The following is a 20189-nucleotide window of genomic DNA, read 5'->3' as shown; positions in this document are numbered from 1 at the left end:
GATACCAAGGTTGAACTAACGACGTGGAAAGTACTGTATAAAACGAATCGACGCTATTATGTCTTATTAAATGTCGTCATTCCTTCAGTAATGATCTAACAATTAGTGTAATCTTATCAGCCAGCCATAGGCTTTCCCACGGGACGGGATAATCCCGTCCCGTCGGGACGCGGGACGGGACTCGGGACGGGACAAGATTTTTCGTCCCGAAGACTCTCGGGACGGGACAGGCTTCGGGACGGGACGAGGTCATCCCGTCCCGGTCAATCCCGGTCGGGACGGGACGCCCCGAACTTAACTATTTTTCTCAAAATTCACTCCCTTTATTGACAAAACTAGCAATATCGTATGGAAATCTTTCGCATGCGTTGATCCTACATACTGTAATTTTGTATTTTAAGCATGTGCATACATGTAGTTACATACACATGTCTGACATTTTACCTTGAGCCAGTTTTTCATATCATGCCCAACAGTTTAAAAATTTGACACGATTAGTTGAATTTTGGTGCCTGTTGTTTTTATATTTCTTAATAAGTAATTCGTATTTACATATCACCTAAAAATTATTTTCACCATAAAAAAAATAGACAAATTTAGATTTTAAGATTAAACAAACAATAGTTATGACTTTTGATATGCAGGTTATATGTAGTATTATGTAGGTTGAAATGATGACGATTTCTCAACTTTAAACTATAAGTAATCAAAACTAACATTTTGAAATTATTGAGATTTGACCGGTCGGAGGGAGTGGCAACATGTCTTATGCGATTTATGTAGTTAGAAAATAAAGCAGCAACCCATACTCACAGCCAAGCTTGTTCATATTTATAAAGAGCTGAATTTCAATTTAAATAAAAAAAAACTTCGGGATATCCCGTCCCGTCCCGTCGGGACAAGTCTCGGGACGGGACTCGGGACGGGATGACCTCCATCCCGTCCCGTCCCGAAAGTCTCGTCCCGGTCAATCTTCGGGACGGGACGGGACAGCGAAATCCCGTACCGTCCCGTCCCGTGGGAAAGCCTAGCCAGCCATAATATGATTCAATTAAGGTCGTTTAGCGTTACAAATTGTTATATGATACGAATCTTTATTCATACGTTGATGACAATTTTGTACATTCCCTATTAACAGTAATAGATAGATGCATAAATACATGCATAATGTTGCATACTTAAAATTCTGAAATGGTACAGGAACACTTTACAAGTAAAGCATGATACTCAGGACAGTGTTTTTCGTACGAAACGACAAGTTGTTCACGTTGTATTAAATTAGTCCTTCATTAGAATTCCTTGAATTTCACTAAAGAATGGAAGCTAGAACATGCAATAAAGGTGTAATTTTTCAAAACTACTACATATTCGGTATTTTACGGCCTTCAGTATTACCGAAGCTAAAATTCGGTATTCGAAAAAACCTTATTTCATGCTCTAATTGGAGCGTTTCTATAAATCAATTCCAAAATGTTGTTTGTATAAGTTTCTTATTGTCGTTTTTGCTAAACTTTGCCATGTGAAAAATCCGTCCTGCGCACTAAGCTTAAGGTTGCAGACGCAAGCATTTAACGTCAATTATGTTCCACTTTTAATAAATACAAAAATCTAAGTTATGTGAAATGCGTTAATAAATAGGTCATTATGTTTTTACCCATTCCCGATAAACCCAACGGTTTGTAGAAAAAAGTCTTGATTTTCACATTTGTGCTTCATTTTATGTCACCGTGTGACTCCAGCAAGTCATAAAAATTTCTGTGTTTTGTTTCCATCTGGTGGAAGTATTTGCCTTAAAACCCGTGCTTACCGACAATGGAGTCCCCATTATTACTTCTCGCGAATATATCCATGAGTTACATGGGCCCCTTAATTTCCGCTCTAACGACCATACTGACAGCAACCAACTTGATGGAGGATATTATTCGTAATCAAGGAAGTATCAATGAACCGGGGGAATTTGCAATTTTCGATTTTATCGTAGGTAAGGTAATCAGTCAAAAAATGGGGAATTTAGTGGAAAAAACTTTCATTGAATTGCACTTGCTTAAGTTTTGAAATGATTTAAGATTATGTATATTTAGTTGGGTCTGGTTCGGCCGGGGGTGTAATTGCCAACCGGTTATCGGAAAGTGGGAAATTTCAAGGTATAAAATTCAACTTTTGTATAATGTATGTACTTAAGGGGTGAAACCTACCAATGAAATCGGTCTATTCGTCCGTCCAGTGCTAGGTTGCCCTGCAACCTATTAAAAAATTAAAAAAATATATATGTATAGAATTGTATTATCTGCTGAATACACAAATTTGTGCACTGCGTAAATTAATATGACACCAAAATTTCTCAAAAATAATGTGTAGCATTACTTTTGCATTTTATAAAAAAGGCGATTATAAAAAGTTAATTTTTAGACAAGAGTTTTCTTTAAACCGAGTAGTGTTAAAAATTCATTTTTCGCGTTTTTTTTATCAAACAAACTAAAAAATTAGAAATTTGTGTACAATCTTATTGACGTACATATATTTAATAATATTCATTTACACCATAATAACAATGGTTTCACCCGTAGGTTATAACAGTTTGTAAAATAATAAGAAAATTGAACATTGTCTGAAATTATGTCCAGTTGCCCTTCTGGAGGCAGGCGGTGATCCGACAGCCCTTAACGACATCCCCTATTTCATGACGGACAATTTGAATCATCCCGAAACCGATTGGGTGTATAGAACGGTCCCTCAGAATGACTCATCCCAGTCATTACGAGACAACGTAAATAAATTCACATTATTTTTAAATTTCCAGTAATTTCTATTTTCCAGGATAAATGAACTCTTAAAAACAATGAAACCCTGTTGAAAAGTAGATGCAATTTTAATTCTATATTAAATCAACTGAACTAAGGACTTATCCAGAATAAGGCTGACTCCATAAAGAGCTAGATTTACTTTAGATTTAATATACTTTACTCAATTTAAATTGACTTCGGAGTCCATTTGCTTATCAAAAGATTAAACTTATTTTTAGAGTGTAATTTTCAAAAACAATTTAACTTAATCAATTTTTCAGTCTATAATTCTCAATCGTGGTAAATCACTCGGTGGAACGAGCAATCTCAACTACATGGTTTACATGAGAGGAAATCCCAAAGATTTTGATAATTGGGCTAATTTAACACAAGATGAGGGATGGAGTTATGAAAACCTTTTGCCATATTTTAAAAAATCGGAAAACTATCAAGGAAACTTCAAAAACGGTTACGTTAATTTTTAATTTGTCACTCAAAATTTTGTCAAAAATCACCTCTCGTGCATTTAGAATCGTTCCACGGGACGGGTGGACCTTTAACCATATCCACGTCTGACTTTGCCCCTTTGCTAAGGCCGTGGTTAGAAGCCGCGAAGGAAATGGGTTTCCACGTCGAAGATCCGAACGCCATGCAGAGTAAAGGTGATTTTGAAATATTTATGCAAATTAAGGTTATAGACTAAAATATTTGTATACAATTCCGTTTAGGGTTTTCCCAAGTTGAAAACACGATCAAAAATGGGAAACGTTGCAGTGTTTATGAAGCATTTATCAAACCGGCCTTAACCCGGGAAAACTTGAAAGTAATTCGATACGCTCATGTGACCAGGGTAAGTATAAACACATCTAGCCAACTATAAATACACTCCTAAGTATAATGTTACCATTTTAAAAATTTAACGCGCACCGAGTTCTGTATTAAATAAGCAAGCTTTACTAAATCTAGGGTAACGTTAACCTGATAATGAATACATATAGTTTAGTCTGGTTTTATGTTAGTTTACTTAAGGTGGAACTCAGAGTTCAATACTGTGTGTCACCCTGCAGGTAAATCTCGACGAGAATAATGCCGCAACTGGGGTAACTTATGTGAGACATGGGAAGGAAGTAACCATTCATGCGAGGAATGAGGTCATCGTGTCCGCCGGGGCGATCGGTTCTCCCCAACTCTTAATGCTTTCCGGAATTGGATCTGACGAACCACATTTGTAGAATGAAATATGACGAGATATTCACAGTTTTCGTGAAGACTTCAAATACCAAGGAGGTCAAGTAGACGGCCGTATTTGTCCACGTAGAGTGGCCAACCTCAGCCCAACTACTGTACAAATATTGGGGCGCCGTTGGTTTGACGATGTAGATAAATGCGATCACAATACTAAAGGAGATATTCATCCAGACAGTAATTTTAACAATCATGTTTGCCACTTGGGCGTCCAAGTTTGGTCGAATTTCAAAATTTTTGGACCGTGCGGCTGAAAATTTTTCAAAATTTGTATTTGTACTTATACATATTGCATGCCAATGCTTAACGTACCAAAGGGAGGGCGGCCTGGTGGATACGAATTTGACCTTGAATAACCCCGGAACGGTTTGTCGTAGCGGGTCAAAATTTTGAACAGACGAGCATGTTATCCTCAGATAGTTGTGTGCAAAATTTCAGCCTTCTACTTTGAAAAATGCCTGCCCCACAGCCCCCAGAAGCTGAGACAGTCATTTCAAATAGTTCCAGAAAAAATCTCGCCCGTGTTTGCAAAAAATTTTATTTGAATATTCTGTTGAGGAATAGAAGTGAGCTATTGGTGACAATTGACGAAGAACTATTTTCCCTACAAGTTACTAATTGGGTTCGAAGAGCTTACTACACGACAAATGCCGAAAAAAAATTCAAGAAATTTGGTGCTTTTCAGTGAGGAGAACTTTTTTAAACAGTTGATGGTCGTGGGTGCAATGTCCTGTCGTGGTGTCCTCCCACTTATCAAAGTCCCCCAAAAAGTGAAGGAATCTTCGAAGTATTATGTGGACCTTGTACTGAAACCACTTTTAGAATACAATTTTCCTAATTTGCACGGTAAAATAATAATTAAGGTGATTTTTCATCATGACGGAGCGTCCTCCCAGACGGCAAAGTTGACCCAAGATTATGCAAATGACCTTGAACCTAGATTGGGGATAAAAATCATTTGGAATAGTGAAATACCTATACAATCCCCTGATATAAGTCAAATCGACTTGTTTGAGTTCGGATAGATGAAAAGAAAATCTTTCTGTGGGGACCGAATTTTTTAGACGGAGTTTGGAAAAAGTTGAAACGAGTGTCTCAACTTCTGGGGGCTGTGGGGGAGGCATTTTTGAAAGTAGAGAGTTGAATTTTTGCACACAACTATCTGAGGATAACATGCTCTTCTGTTCAAAATTTTGACCCGCTACGACAAACCGTTCCGGGGTTATTCAAGGCCAAATTCGTATCCACCAGGCTGCCTCCCTTTAGTATATTGTCGGATTCATCATGAAATTTTGAGAATTGTCATGTGCGACTTGAATTTTTAAATTTCATTGCATATTTCCATGTTTACATGTTAAACACGAATTTTCGATTTAACAGTCCAAGTCAATGATAGAGTTTAAAATTGCACGCCTCCTATATTAAATTAGTTTTTCTCTAATATATAATTTTTGGAATTTTGGTTCAATTTACCCCGAAATCTACAAAAACCCACAAAACCCACAAAAACCCCCAAAACCCCGGAAAAACCCTCGGGGTTGGGATTTTCTAGAAACCGCGGTTTTCCGAACTTTGATTCCAAAGATATATGCAAATATGAATGTACATATGTATGTACTTACATATTTATATATATGCACACTACGCGTATATGTAAATTTGCGTAGGACTCCGGATATCACGCCTTAGCAGCAGTACTTCTCCCCATCGCTGGAATTCTTATGATCGTTGCTGCAGCTAAGATTGATAACGCCGCGATGGATATCCTGGACAGAGAACTTGATCTTGGCAGCTACTCATATAGCTTTGTCAACCTTTCGTCCCCTTTGACCTTCCCACCCATAGGAAAGGATGTGCTAGATGATCGAAAAAGGGAGATTAGGAAGCAGGCAAAATATTACAATAAATTGGCAGCTGGGGTAAGTTCACAAGATACAGATTTTTTAAATGTAGTATGGTTAATTAGGTTGTTTTCCAGAGTTTTGCAATAACTGATGGAGTACTGTATTTCGTTGCTGCTGTAATAATTAGCAAATCATGATAATGAGGCGATCGAAATGAATAAAAAGAGCTGATTTTGGCATGAACCAATGTGCTTAATTGTGTTATTTTAACATCATACTTGTCACGTTTGAGTTCTGGGCAAGTACATATGGATGTATGCTTCATGTGTAAAATTTACATAATTCACATTCTCATAGGACTTCGAAGATGAATAAATTTGTATTTAGATAACGGCTAAATAGGGGACATGCTCGTCCATGGAAATATATGTATGTGCAAATTTTCTAATTTTTTTTAAATATTCAGATAGGGAAATTCATGTACGGCGCTGGTCGTTTAGCTTTTTCGAAATAAATGTGTGTAAAATGATTTCAAAGAAAGAATAATAAACCGTAGTAACGTTAGAAGTAGCTCACCCTGTCAAAATTATTTAGATAGAACTTTGCACTGAAGCTTCGGTGCAAAGAGCTATTGTGCACATTCGCGAAGGTGCACAATAAGCCGACAAAATAGATTATAATTTGTATATATTCTTGCACAAATGGTGCAATATAAACGGAGAAATGTAGCAAATGCTCAAATTATTTAGTTGGACCACTTGTGCAGCATTTGCGGCACGCCGGCTACATAATTTTGAAAACTTTATGTCAAAATTGTATGATTATTTCTCCCGGATATTCTGCACTATTGGTGCGTTTTGCGTCCAGTAGCCCCTATTATTTAGCATCATTTTGGGTTCTCAATTGTTAGATACCAATGGTGCTATTAACTTATTAAAGAATGGACCTGATCGATTTTTATTATATTCATTAGTTATTCTGCACTTTTGGTGCATCTTGCATCGATTATCCCAATTGTTTCACACCATTTTGGATAACCCATTGTTCGATACTAACGGTGCTACCTATTCCGAAATTGTAGTAATTTCTTGATCAATTTGCACAATTAATTCGCACCATTTGCGCCACGGCTTCTTCGATACCAATGGTGCTCCTCAGACCGGTAATAATGGAGCAGGGACTTATTAATTCGCATCAATTGATGCAAAAAACTCGTCAACAGACGGACGGACGGACGGACGGACAAGAGGAATTCAATAGCTCTCATGCTACGCAGGGTGAGCTAATAATAAAAAATTTTCTAACTAATACATGCCTAGTGAGGACAAACTGTTAGAAAATTATGCTGCATAATGTACCTAAATGTGCATGTGCATGGATTGGTCTCGTTTTCATGAATCTGATGCAAATAAGATCATAAATCTTATGCAAATTTTATCTTATTGCATTGGTTTCGTAAAGAAACATAGAATAGCGGCAGTGTAATTGTTATTGGTATGAAGAATCTGAGCAAAATGCCATCTACATACATACGTAATCGTATTTATTTCCATGTACTCCGGTTAGTAATGATTTAATACCAATTTTATAACTGTGTGCTCAGCATGGAGTACAAATACAAAGTGTGCGTACATATCTATTATTCCCAAGAAATACATATACATTTACATATAAAACTAATTTGTGCAGCAATCATGATGAGTATGCAGCCCTGTCATTTCAAGGGCTGTACATAAATCATGTGACCGATTATCGAGAAAGGTTTACCCCTACCCCACCCGAATGACCTACATACATACATATACGCCCCATGTTATTATTAACATTGGAAAGATAGCATGCCTTGACGCCTCCCACATGCCTTCTGCAGATCCCCAAACATACGCAGATTTTATTGAATAACTGACTCTTCTCGTTATACTGATAAGAAGCTACATTTATTTATATGCATACATACATGCATATTTACATACATATGTCGATCCCAAACTTTGTAATTTATTTCATTTATGTAAGTCATACCTAAATATGTATGTATCTTGAAGTCGTGTGCCAAGTCATCCTCCACGTCGTGCTATTCATTCTTCACATTAAGATAAAGTAAATGTTGCCTCAACCAGTAGCTCAATTAGTGTAAACTAGGTGGTTGCGACGATTCATTATTTGGTGCTTAAAATAATTGTTGTAAATATTTTCGAAACGAAGTTCCAGGGAGTAAGGTACATAATCTAATTAGGTAAATAATTTGACCATGCTTTTGCTGAACATGTGCAGGCTTTTTAACATTTTGCAATGCATTTATTGTATTTAATTTCATCCATTTTGCGCAATATATTTATACATAAATCCTCCCATCGAGAAGTGTAAAGTTATCTACATATGTAGATTGTTAATCTTTATCCTTTCAAATTCTAATCTGGTTATTTATGTTTTTAGTATTTACTATATGTCCTTCTTTGTAATAAATACCAATATATAGTTTATATTAGAAGTTTAATTTCGAGAAGACTATGTGTATAAATATTATGTATACATAGATAATTGCATTAATTAACAATATGGTCATTTTGTTTTAATTTAGGAACATATACAACCATCCATTTCCGCCCAGGATGGATGAATTATTCCTGCTAAATTCTCTAACGGTACCAAAAAAGCATTTCATATTATGGAGGAGTTTAAATTTGCAGATTAAATTTTACATTTCTAAATTTTATTTTGTTGTGGAAACAGAAAAATTCAAGTTTGTTGGGACCCCGGACTTCTGAAGTGACTTTACTAAAAATTCACATGCGTACAATGAAAGGGCCAAACCGGAACGTCAGAATTTACGCGGCTACGATTACGTAAATACAATGTACATATCTCGGATATGGGTAATTTGTGTGTACATTCGTTATTCTTGAATGGATAATGGAACGATTGGAAGACGTAAATTAGTCACGTATTGGTTATTTTCGTCGTCTCAAAATTAAAACTTACAATATTAGTACTGTATAGGACGAACTAATTTCTTGAATGAAAACCTTGCAGCAGATTTGTACATACATATATAAATTTGCAGGAAGCAAAAATGCATTTATGAACTTGCAGGAATATGTGTACATATTTTTCTCTTAAAAAAATTCCCAAGCTCACTTAAATGTCCGCAAGTTCCTTAAAAAAATTAATCATTATGTACATGGGAAAAAAAATTTCTAATTTCCATAAATTATTTTTTAATTACGTAATGCATGTCACTATTTTTTCAAATTTCCAAGAACATTGGGAATTTTAAAATTCCCCGCGTGCAGTATGGTCGTAGTATAAACAAATACAGTGATCTCGTAATCTATCTGCCGGTATGTAAGAGTGCGATAAAGAAAAACTGGAACTACCGGTTTAAAATTTTAACAACAACTAACAATAAATAAAATGTAACATTTATTGTTATCCATACACTGAAAAGTTAGCCATACGCGTTACCCATGAGTAGGAATGGGTAATCCGATCCGAAGAAATCCGATCCGATCCTAATCCGTCGGATTATGTCGGATCGGATTAAGGTTTTTTCCGATCCGGTCGGATCGGATTGGTTTAAAAATCCGATCGGATCAATCCGAGGCTTTCCATTGGATTTCGGATCGGATTTCGGATTGCATTATTTGGAGGAATCCAGCTTGCATCCTCTATTCATCCTACAGTTTGCCACTCACATATTTGACAAATTACGACAGATTTCAAAAAATAATCTCTCTCTCTCTCCCTATCCTACCTCGAACATAATTTGTCAACACATGCGTCTAAAATTGATTGGGCAAAGTCAAAAATTCTTGTTCAGTTAATATTAATAGTCGCAATTCGTTGATAAATTTTCTAAGAGGTTATTTGGTTGTTCGAAAGCACTACGAAATAATCTGTCACGAAGCTTTTAGATTTTTTCAAGCCTATAATATTTGGTGAACGGTAATTAATTATTAATTACAGTGAAGAAAATTAAAGTGTAGGATGGATAAAGTGTTCTATCTCAAACGATGGCCACGATCATAGCTTGAAAATTTGCAGGGTGCAATCCCAGAAATATTGTGATTGGATCACGTCCTTATTTTTGAAAAATTTCAAAAAGCTATTAGTTAAAGCTAATGCAAAAAGCTAAGGGTCACTATTTTTGACTAACAAGCGCACTTCTCAAGTCTCGCGTTGACTTGCTTTACTATGGGGTTTTATTTCTTGACAAATATATAGCTCAACTGGATGTGAACATATTGATATGTTGTACATTTCCGGACGATTTTTTGAAGTAGTGAATTTTTTAGTAAGGCGAATTTTAACAATTTGTCAAAACTCGCCTTATTAAAAAATTCGCTACTTTGTTCAAAAAACCGCACGGCTGTGTTCAAGATATCAAAAGTGCGTTCACATTTCGCTATCGATAAAAATAAAGCCTCCAATGAAACATATCGTCATGAAACTTGAAAAGTTACCTTTTGGGTCAAAAATTGTGACTTTTGACCTGGACGATATTTTTAAAATTCAGGAACGGATTCAACCCCAATATTTTTCGGCTACCCCCCTGAAAATTATCAAGCTGTTATCGTGGCCATTGTGTGAGATAGAAACGTTTATCCATCATGCAATTTAATTTGCCCCCACTATTAACTATTGCCTATTCAATAGGAAGGGTGAAATTTAGATGGCTTTGTCGGTTTTTAGTAACCATATACTAATAATTAATTATTGAACCTAGTGTATATGTAATGCATATTGGGTAGTATTATTATCATCTCTTGAGTAGGTACACATACTATTGCTCATGGCTTTTCTAAAGAAATCGCGTTCAAATTTAAAACGAGGCCGCTTATGACTCTGCTGCAGGGTACCAGTGAGATTTTTTCTAAGGGCCGTATGCAAACTCAAAACCTACTTTGTAGACTTGATATAGCCCGAGTCAGACCAACGTGATTATCCCTCAATCCCACTTTTTGAATGACATTTTATCGTAAATGCATATCAAAAAACAATTTAAAAATTTAAATTGACTTACTTTTCCAACTTAAAAATTTAAATTGATTTTTCCAATTTAAAAATTTAAATTGATTTTCCAATTAAAAAATTTAAATTCATATTCTTCTAACAGTATCAATTAGCAGTCTATGTAGCAAATTTCAGCTTGATACGACGATTTAAAAAATCCGTAAAGGTCACCCAATTGGCTCCCTCCAGATAAAAATTGCCCCGATTTTAATTCATATTGTTTAAGCCAAAAGCAACCTCAGCAATTTCAGCTCTACTATATATGACAATTTTGAAAAATAGGTATGGGTCAACCTACTCCTACTGGGTTCCTCCTCCTTTGTTACAAAACAAAGAATGGATTATGGGCCAGTGCATACGGCACTATCTGCATATTCACACGATGGTGGTGGTGTACGTACGCAAATGAGTTTAAGCGGTGAAAAGCCCGATTTCTTTAGATCTGACAAAAGCAATATGTACTACAGATGTATGTAATTATTGCCAGTATTGGATTTTATATAACCGGTTTAGTAATCCGATCCGATCCGATCCGAAATCCGTCGGATTGATCCGAATCGGATCGGATTGGTCGGTCAATCCGCCTCGGATCAATCCGATACCGGGCATAATCCGAGTCGGATTGATCCGAAGACCCCAAAATCCGATCCGATCCGATCCGAACCCATTCCTACCCATGAGAAATTACTGACACCTTGTTTTTCTCTTTAATAATAACCACTGTCAGAATATTATTCAATCACATCAGGATTTTAGGGTTAATATTTATATGATATATTTACCCCAGGCATGGCAGTAGGCCGAGCATATACATCCCGGACTGCTGTGGCCACATTAGTTAAGTAATTTTGAAATACCTTACCATATCTAATTGTTGCCTCTGATCATATCTTCTTCAGAGTAGTAAATGAAAATGTGTAAGTCCAGTGATGGTAAAAACTTTTCCGCTACAAATTATTTTTCTTTCGTGGCTCAAACTGTAACCAATCCGAATTGAGCCAACGTAACCTAACGTTTGCCACGTTTGAACGGTATTTCAAACGAGTTGTACCTTCATAAATAATATTTTGGAGAATATTGTTTCGCAAATTCATTTTACGCACTTCATGCCACGAAGTTCATGGTAGGATCAAATTGTATTAAAATGGACGGCAATCATACCGTTTTCAGATTTGAGTCGTACCCTTGTTTCAACTCGTAATACGATTAGCGGATAGATGTCTAAGTTAAAAACAGCGCCAAATTTATTGTACTAATTTGATGTTGTTATGCATATGGACAAACATACCGTAAATACTCTATTTATAGCCGGGTCTTGAGCCCAACTTTGAAAAATTTAATAAGGTTGTCCTGAATTATGCCATTCCTTTAACGTCCGTTTTTAGATGCTTCAAGTTATGCACAACTGAAAAATAATTTACCTGGGTCTCTAACTATACCCGGTTTAAAATTGTATATTCGGATTTGTTTCGTCTTTAGACCCGGCTATAAATAGAGTCTTTACGGTATGTAAATTTTTCTGCGTTGTGCTCATTTCCACGTGGTATGCTGGAATATTTAAAAATAGTAAAATAACTAGTACATATTTGTTGAGATGAATTCCAGTAGCTGGAGAATTTCATAGTTTAGAAAATCAGATTAATAAATAAGATGAGCTAGATTATTTCGTAAGGGTCCACGTGATGCATGGTGGTAACAGTTGTGAGTACTTATAATTGTAGCCCATTTTTTCTGCAACAACGATTTCAAGTAGATTAGGCCGAAAATTATTTTGAAAGAGATGTCTTATTTTGGAATATGGATTCTGATCCGAGGGGCCAAAAATTACATAAATTGATAAAATATGTACATATGTACATGATTATATCGGAAATTATCATCTTGGCGACAAGTAATTTCACTTTCACAGCTTAAAAAATCTATCATAACATTCAAACACTTGATAAATGATAGGCCTAAGCTACAATGTAACAATTATAATCGTTACCATTCTGGATTCTGCTAAACATGGTTGAAATTTTTAGCACTTGAAGGGAAGAAAATTTTCATTAAATTGTATTGAAAGCAGTAAAATTTGCCCGGATGTATATATTTATTTCTTTATTAATTAATATTATGCTAAATCTAAATTTGAATAAAATATTTAATATATTTTTCAATAGAAAACAATATGAAATAGCCTGACCTAAGAATAATAGTAGTACTTTGAATTTCTCATTATATTTAAGCAGCGATTAAAATGTAATTAATCGCGATAGATAAATATGCATACGCTTACTACTTTGTGAATGGATAATTGACTTTTGTATAAATATTAGTATGAAGAATAATAAAACACTTACAATTTTAATTCTTAATAGTTTAATTTAAATAAGTATTCTAAATTATAAAAATTTTGTAATTATAATTATTCACAAAATTTCTTATTAATGCATGGATAAATAATTATAATTACAAAGTTGTAGAAGAAAACTCCACTATTAAATGCAGCTTACTAATAAATTCTCCACTTTTTCAATTTAATAGAACTGCTGGGTTGAGTTGAGTTCAGGAGTCACACTCACACTCGGCAAATGATCAGACGTCGGTTATGAATGACTGATAAAACCTCAAAATATGAATACAAAATGACCGTAAAAATCCCCAAAATATGACCATAAAAATGACTTTATTTTTTAATTTTGGGCTTAATTTTTGATAGATTTTCTTGTAATGCTCATTTTTTATCAAATAAACCAGTTCTGGGGTGATTTAATGCATTCCGAATAAATTAAATCACCTTAGGCGAAAGTGAACGTAAATTTCTGAAAGTTTCTCACAATGAATCATTGTGAGAAAACTGAGTTTTTTATCATTTTCTGGCGATTAGGTAGGAAAATCTAAGAATTTGGCCTAAAATCATAAAATCAACCAAAAAGCCCGAAAATAGGATCAAGAATATGACTGTCACAAAACCCGAAAAAATGACAAATATGAGAAAATATGCTTTGACCTGCGTGACCTACTGGTGACCATAAACATTCTCAGAAAGTTTGGCGACTGTAGGTCAATAAATGGAAAAAGTCATTTTTCATTCATATCCGACGTATGCAAATGAGTGCATGGCGATTTATTTATTTTGACTCAGATTGCACCCGTTATTAGCTAACCCTGCGTAGCATGAGAGCTATTGAATTCCTCCTGTCCGTCCGTCTGTCTGTCCGTCTGTCTGTTAACGACCTTTTTGCATCAATTGATGCTAATTAAAATGTCCCTGCTCCATTTTTTCATAAATTTATAGCACCGTTGGTATCTGACAATCGGAAACACCAAATGATGCGAAAGAATTGAGGGCTTTGATGCATAACGCACCAATAATGCATACTACTCGGCGGATTTTATTAGACAATTTTGCCGTCAATTTTTCAAAATTATCGTTGTTCGTTCGTAGGTAATTCTGCATCAGTGATGCACAATTTTTGGACTTTCCTCGATGCATAATAATTATTAATCTATTTTGTTTAATTGTTCTGCACCATTGGTGCAATATTGCATAAAAATTATTGATCTACTTTGTTGGATTTTTCTGCACCATTGGTACATAATGGCATAAAAATTATGTATCTATCTTGTTGCATTTTTCTGCACCTTTGGGGCAACTTATAACCAAATCAATATTACAGGGTGAGCTACTTCTAACGTTACTACGGTTTATTTTTCTTTGATTTAAGGGAACAAAATCAACATCAAATATGAAAAATATTTCAAAGCTTTTGTCATTTGGAGCCACAAAATCAGTGCCATCTGTCAATATTCATTGTAGCATGCGAGCTTTATGTAAATTAACACCCTTTAAGGGCAGTTTTTTATGTACGTGTGCATGAAAAAATGGAACTGATGGAACAAAATGGCCGCTGACGGGATAATTTTTTTCCGGGTTTCAAACCTCAATTTGGGGAATTATCACGCTACCTACCAGTGAGTAGACAAACAATCAACCATGCGATTTCACAACTTAACGCTTACTAGAGGAATAATTTTATTTCAATACATTCTAACCAACGCTGATGTAAATTTTTAAATTTTGCAATTAGGTGGAAACATTGGACTGAAAGGAAACAATTTTATACCATTTTTATTTAGAGTAAAATAAATTGGGATGACGTTCCACTGTACGGGATGGAAATTCCGTCCTCTATAATTCTGTAGTAACCGAAGTGTCGAAGTCGATACGTTCCTTTAGGGAAGGAGGGGTCCACAAACCAGGAAATCTCACCATGATGGTTAACAAGATTCCAGTAAAACCTGAAATCCCAGTAATTAAATGAACAAATTATTCAGAAACATTGGCTGTTCCTTCATGCAAAGTAAACTTACGCTGTGTCAACGTCAGCATCCGTTTTAACCGTGGTCCACCTTCCGTCCTCAAGTTTATCAACCGTTAGAAATGTTCCCTTCCGCATGGGCGAATTTCTGGGGGACCCGGCGTAAAAAACGGCACGTACTTCGGTCTCTGTAATGACTGTGTAGGTGGGTCCAACATCGATGATAACGTCGCCAAATTCAGCTCCATTCGTTGGAGTGGGATCCGCCCTAGGTTTAACGTCGTCAGGGAGCAGATGAAGAAAACTTGGGGCTGGATCACCAATCGGGATGGACTCCGGGGTTCCCTACGAATTGGTGATTTAGAATTATGCAAATTATTTTATCTCCCACTTATCGACAAATAGGTTTCTGGCTATAGCTGCAGTTTATTTTAGTTTATTGTGTTGTAAAGGTACTTACGTCTTTCAAAGCTACCGCCATTTCTTGAAGAAGGGTTGTAATCACGGGTAGCGTGTTTCTTCCGTATGCCGTCGCACCGGCTTCATACTCCTGAAATTCGTACTCCTCCGGTGTTGCGACATAGTTGATGTAGTTGTTCGACAACCCGGCTACGATGACTTTGTCCCCGGTAGCGTTGAAAATAGCGTTCCGAACGCGACGACCCGCCATTGTGGTGAATTCCCCGGGAACACCGGCCAAGAAGATAGAACCAAGCTGGAGATTCTGCAACTCCACGATAGATGGAGCCCACTGCCAAGGGTCGTCCATCTCTCCTGCGGCGAGGGCCACAATTTTAGGACTGTGTGGAATGATAGAGCGATATTAGGGGAAAAGTATGTATTAGCCATTCAAAACACTGTAATAAATATAGGTAGGGAATTTCAAAATTAAACTCGTCGATTATGTAAATATGTAACTAGTCAATTGATAAGACAACTTTAATCGATAAGTTTTTCTTTAAGTTAGCGTCAAAACCAAAATGGTTGATGTGGTTTAAACATACGTTCCGTAGAATTAAGACTTATTAAATTTTTGCTGGTTTCGGCTCGAGGATATTTTAAAAGTTCAAAAACCCACGTGGCCGAAAGGGCCGATTAGTGCCCTTTCTCTTACTAACCTTTGGCATTGAACCATTTCTTCTGAAGGGGCTTTGATGAGGTCTCTGATAGTTTCAAGAAATGGGAATTCTTCCGGGTCGAGACCCACATAGCCGAAACCGAGGGCACCCTTGCACAACGACATGGTCTGTGTTTGACCCGTTGATTCGTCGAAACGTTGAACTTCAATCGTTTCCGTGTCCACATAACGATGAACGGATCCAATCGGACCGGAAATTGGCTGAAGGTTTGCGATATCGTTGAATAATTGAGTCGCCTTGTTGAATAGTTTGTTCCCATTGTTACGTAACCTGCGAATAGTAATAAGCGGAATATATGTAGTAGGATTGTTGAATAGACCGGAGGAAAGTATGACATATGTGTGATATGAAAAATTAGGGTGCATTTAATTTTTCTAACAGATAACATTGTTTTTAAGAGTGAACGATTTGTCCACAGCGGTTAGACTCAAGTTTCCCGCAAACACAAAAACCTTTTTTGGACCAAGTTTCCCAAGGTGTAACATAATTGTCGGTAAACCAATATCTTCAAATATGTGCTAAAAAATGAACTTACTTTCTCATATCGTCCGTGAGGTCGATTCGGCTTGGGCTTATGATTGGGTCATTATTGTCGGGGGCAACGTCGCCCAAATTCGTGGAGCCAAAACCAGACACGAATTTGCCTTTGCCCGGCAATGTTCCTGCCGGATTAAGAGCAGCATCGAAAAGGACGGCAGCGTACCCCGTGGATTCCGAGCAAACTAGGGAATTACATAAGCAGAACCTTCAGACTTTCAGATTCTCCCTAAAATCCGCCAATAAATCACTTCAAAAATTTGAACAAATATAATCATTCTTTATATTAAGAACCTTAAATTATTTAAACTTTTATTAATAAATTTTGCCACAAATATTTACCGAGTGGGTTATCCTCCCGCTGGTTGAAGGAGAGTGGGTGGAGCGGGTACCAGGCGAACAGTCCGATCGGGTTGTCCGCCAGATCGACAAATTTGAGGATGATCATGTCCTTATCGACGGAATATGGATAAGCGTCCCGCTCCTCTTGTGGATTCATTTCGTACTGATCCATTCTCCGATTTCTGTTCGTGTCGAGGAGTTCGCCTTGATGCCAAAAGATTTTACCGTCTTGCAAAGAAAGCTCGGCGGCCGTGATGGCGTCAACTATCCCGTCGACCGCAGCCCTAGTGGACAATGAATGAGTGGAAATCTTGAGATGGTTTTTAGCGAGAAAGATAGATTCATTTGAATTTATGAATTTCTGTTATGAGACTTGATAAATACATCCTGCAGAAAGACGCAAAAAATTGGTGGTGTTCGGATTTAAACACGGAAATCTAATTAGTTCAGCAATAGGAATTTTAAATATCAGGTACATAGATAAGGTATAAGCAAATGAGACTACGTCCAGCTAGTTGGCAGTATTTAATAACTTTAATCGGAAATCAAATCACGTTTCGTGCAGAAGCAAAGCGTTTAAAATGTGCCTAAATGCTGTCCAGACTGAAAAACATTGAGGTCAGCACACATGTTTCTAAGATTTTTTCTATCAAAACTATGCATTTTCAAGGGGAAACTTAAACAGCGACGAATTTAAATACATCACGTACCAGTAACTAATCGGATTGAATTTTTGCGACTCGATCACCAAGTAGGCGAAATACGTCATGAAGCCAGAAACCCCGCTGTGCGTGTGAGTCCCGCTTATCAAAATGTTGCTCTCATTGTATTTGGAGCCGAACTTTGCGGCGAGTTTCGCCACAACAGCGGGCTTCATTGAGTGGTCGATCATCCCCATGTCGCAAGTTACGTAAGTTATCACGTTTCCCGTAGTGATGGATTCCACGACGAAGGCGCGGGCATATTGACGCGTATGAATTCCCGCCGCGTATGTGAAAGGGTTGATGTGACCGTTCTGAAAAAAATATGTAAATTTAAATATTTACATCTCTTCTTGAGGGAACTAAACTATGCGACCTACATATACATATTTTTGTTTGTACAGTGCTAAAAACCTTGTAAAGTCACGATGGTTTTGATTTTTTAATATTAAAGTTGCTACCATTTGGTATTAAAATTATTCCGTTCCTTAAAAATTTACAATCGATCTGATAAAACTTTAATGGCCAGTAATTTGTGCACGGCATTACTTATCAATTAAACTTTGGTAAGGTCGTAAATCAATACAGCGTGGTATTCTTTAATACCGGATTTTCAAGGTGCATAAAAATAATTGTATTATCCAGGTTTTAAACCTTCTCGACCCCCTCATGTGTATGTATTAGTTTCTTAAAATTTCATTATTTTCAGAAATATTGATAACATTTGTGTAGCCACTTACCAAAACAATACCGGCCGGAGGTCCTGTAATATCGCCCACGCCCACGCCAATTTTGTAAACGCCATCGGTATCAGTTCCCCACGTGGCAGAAATAAAACCCACCGCAAAAAGAATACAAGCGTAGGAAAACTCTGAAGTTTTCATTATACGAAAAATTACTCGGCTCCAGAAATGTGAAAATGTGCTCGTGAGAAGGACGAGTAAAGGTGTGGCAGAAAATTGGAGTAGTCAATTAAGCAATAATTGGCAATACATGATGGATACACGCATCGCGGAACGAGGAGGACATCGGGGGCACGACAAGGGTGAACAAGATGAACAACATGGAATGCACGTGTTCAAAAACCTTCATTTATAAATCGTTTATTAAAGGTTTATTTACAGTTTTAATCGTTTAATTGATACACACTTAGCAAAGCGGTATTGAATCATCACCAAACGGGGAGCCCACATGACTTAACCAAATTGTGATAATATTTACCCCACATTGTGATAAATCTTCCCCACAATGTGTAAACCTAGCACTGGATAGTGAGGATTTAACACAATGTGGGGAAGATTTATCACAATGTGGGGTAAATATTATCACAATTTGGTTAAGTCATGTGGGCTCCCCGTTTGGTGATGATTCAATACCGTTTTGCTAAGAGTAATATTTTGATCATATTTTAATACATATAATAAATACTTTCATTCATACACTCTTAAAAATGAAGTTACTCTTTTATGAGTAAACCCACTGTGAATTCTATGAAAGGTAAATATATACATACGTAAGTAAATAAGTAAACTAGACTAAATTCATAGTAACTTGATAAGGCGTAAAGTTTATTCTGTTACTTTATTAGTTTACATACTTGGTCTGAAATTCAGAACGGATTTAAGTTTCAAAGGAATACCGTTATTTTTAAGAGTGCATATTATATATATATATGTATTTATTTTACTTCCGTCGTTCCAACAATAACCACATTGTAAAAGACGGCCTCATTTTCGTCTTCATGTTCCTCATAATCTCTTCAAATATTGTCAACGAAGTATGAAAAGTGTGACTGGGCTAGCATTCCGCGTCCACTGTATTTGTATGTACGAGTAGATTAGATATTGATACATAATTGTGAAATACTTAACTGACGCTTAACACCAGACTTTAATTGAGTTGATTCATTGACGGAGCAAGTGTGGTGACGAGATTAGATTGTGACACACTCGGTAAAACCAATGTCATGGGGATCATTCTTTGAGGGGGTATGCAGATGCAATACCACTAGGACTAACTGACGTCATTTTAGAAATTCAATACCAGGCTTTGTTATAACTCTACCAAAGTGGCATCGATAAGTAGTACCGTGTATTAATAGATGTATAATGAGCAGCTTGACATCGAAGCTTTACCATACGAGTGACAAATTTTTATGGACTGGGATAATTTTAATATCGACCGGTATCAACTTCATATATTTCAAGGTTTGGTCGGAGATTTTCAATCTCCTTATCTGAGGTTGCCAGCTAACTTGCAAGATTGACAAGCAAGACTTACA

The 20189-nt window shown here is 36.5% G+C and overlaps 2 protein-coding genes and 1 long non-coding RNA gene across 4 annotated transcripts; 2 read left to right on the top strand and 1 right to left on the bottom strand.

Moving 5' to 3' along the window:
- Nucleotides 1-1812: 1812 nt before the first annotated feature.
- LOC110854886 (glucose dehydrogenase [FAD, quinone]) lies at nt 1813-6083 on the top strand. Its single transcript, XM_035855582.1, has 8 exons — nt 1813-1981; nt 2082-2144; nt 2625-2767; nt 3065-3251; nt 3314-3445; nt 3512-3633; nt 5696-5947; nt 6007-6083. The coding sequence occupies exons 1-8, from the start codon at nt 1813-1815 to the stop codon at nt 6067-6069; spliced, it is 1131 nt and encodes a 376-aa protein (XP_035711475.1). The 3' UTR covers nt 6070-6083.
- Nucleotides 6084-7953: 1870 nt separating this feature from the next.
- LOC110854999 lies at nt 7954-13534 on the top strand. Of its 2 annotated transcripts, XR_002548399.2 has the most exons (4): nt 7954-8108; nt 8454-8517; nt 8606-8718; nt 13412-13534. It is a non-coding gene; the product is annotated as an uncharacterized LOC110854999 (long non-coding RNA). The 2 variants fall into 2 exon arrangements; XR_002548398.2 differs by lacking the exon at nt 13412-13534 and having other exon boundaries at nt 8606-13235.
- Nucleotides 13535-14865: 1331 nt separating this feature from the next.
- Nucleotides 14866-18851, bottom strand: LOC110854959 (neutral ceramidase). Its single transcript, XM_022103386.2, has 8 exons — nt 18649-18851; nt 17918-18222; nt 17208-17491; nt 16864-17050; nt 16308-16598; nt 15650-15989; nt 15242-15534; nt 14866-15169 (listed from the first exon to the last, which is right to left on the bottom strand). The coding sequence occupies exons 1-8, from the start codon at nt 18790-18792 to the stop codon at nt 15004-15006; spliced, it is 2010 nt and encodes a 669-aa protein (XP_021959078.1). The 5' UTR covers nt 18793-18851; the 3' UTR covers nt 14866-15003.
- Nucleotides 18852-20189: the final 1338 nt, after the last annotated feature.

Source organism: Folsomia candida, unplaced genomic scaffold (genome assembly GCF_002217175.1).
Source record: "Folsomia candida strain VU population unplaced genomic scaffold, ASM221717v1 Fcan01_Sc011, whole genome shotgun sequence".
NCBI lineage: Eukaryota > Metazoa > Arthropoda > Collembola > Entomobryomorpha > Isotomidae > Folsomia > Folsomia candida.
Note: the sequence above shows the minus strand (reverse complement) of the source record. Positions and strands in the feature narration are given on the sequence as shown.

Bases quoted from the DNA above. Each gene is read 5' to 3' on its own strand.
- LOC110854959 (XM_022103386.2), bottom strand. From the start codon at position 18,792: ATGAAAACTTCAGAGTTTTCCTACGCTTGTATTCTTTTTGCGGTGGGT. The intron at 17,051-17,207 runs GTAAATATTTGT...GTAATTCCCTAG, and splicing joins GCGGGAGGATAACCCACTCG to TTTGCTCGGAATCCACGGGG. The intron at 16,599-16,863 runs GTAAGTTCATTT...TACTATTCGCAG, and splicing joins CTCACGGACGATATGAGAAA to GTTACGTAACAATGGGAACA.
- LOC110854886 (XM_035855582.1), top strand. From the start codon at position 1,813: ATGGAGTCCCCATTATTACTTCTCGCGAATATATCCATGAGTTACATG. The intron at 3,252-3,313 runs GTTACGTTAATT...TCGTGCATTTAG, and splicing joins TCAAGGAAACTTCAAAAACG to AATCGTTCCACGGGACGGGT. The intron at 5,948-6,006 runs GTAAGTTCACAA...GTTGTTTTCCAG, and splicing joins ACAATAAATTGGCAGCTGGG to AGTTTTGCAATAACTGATGG.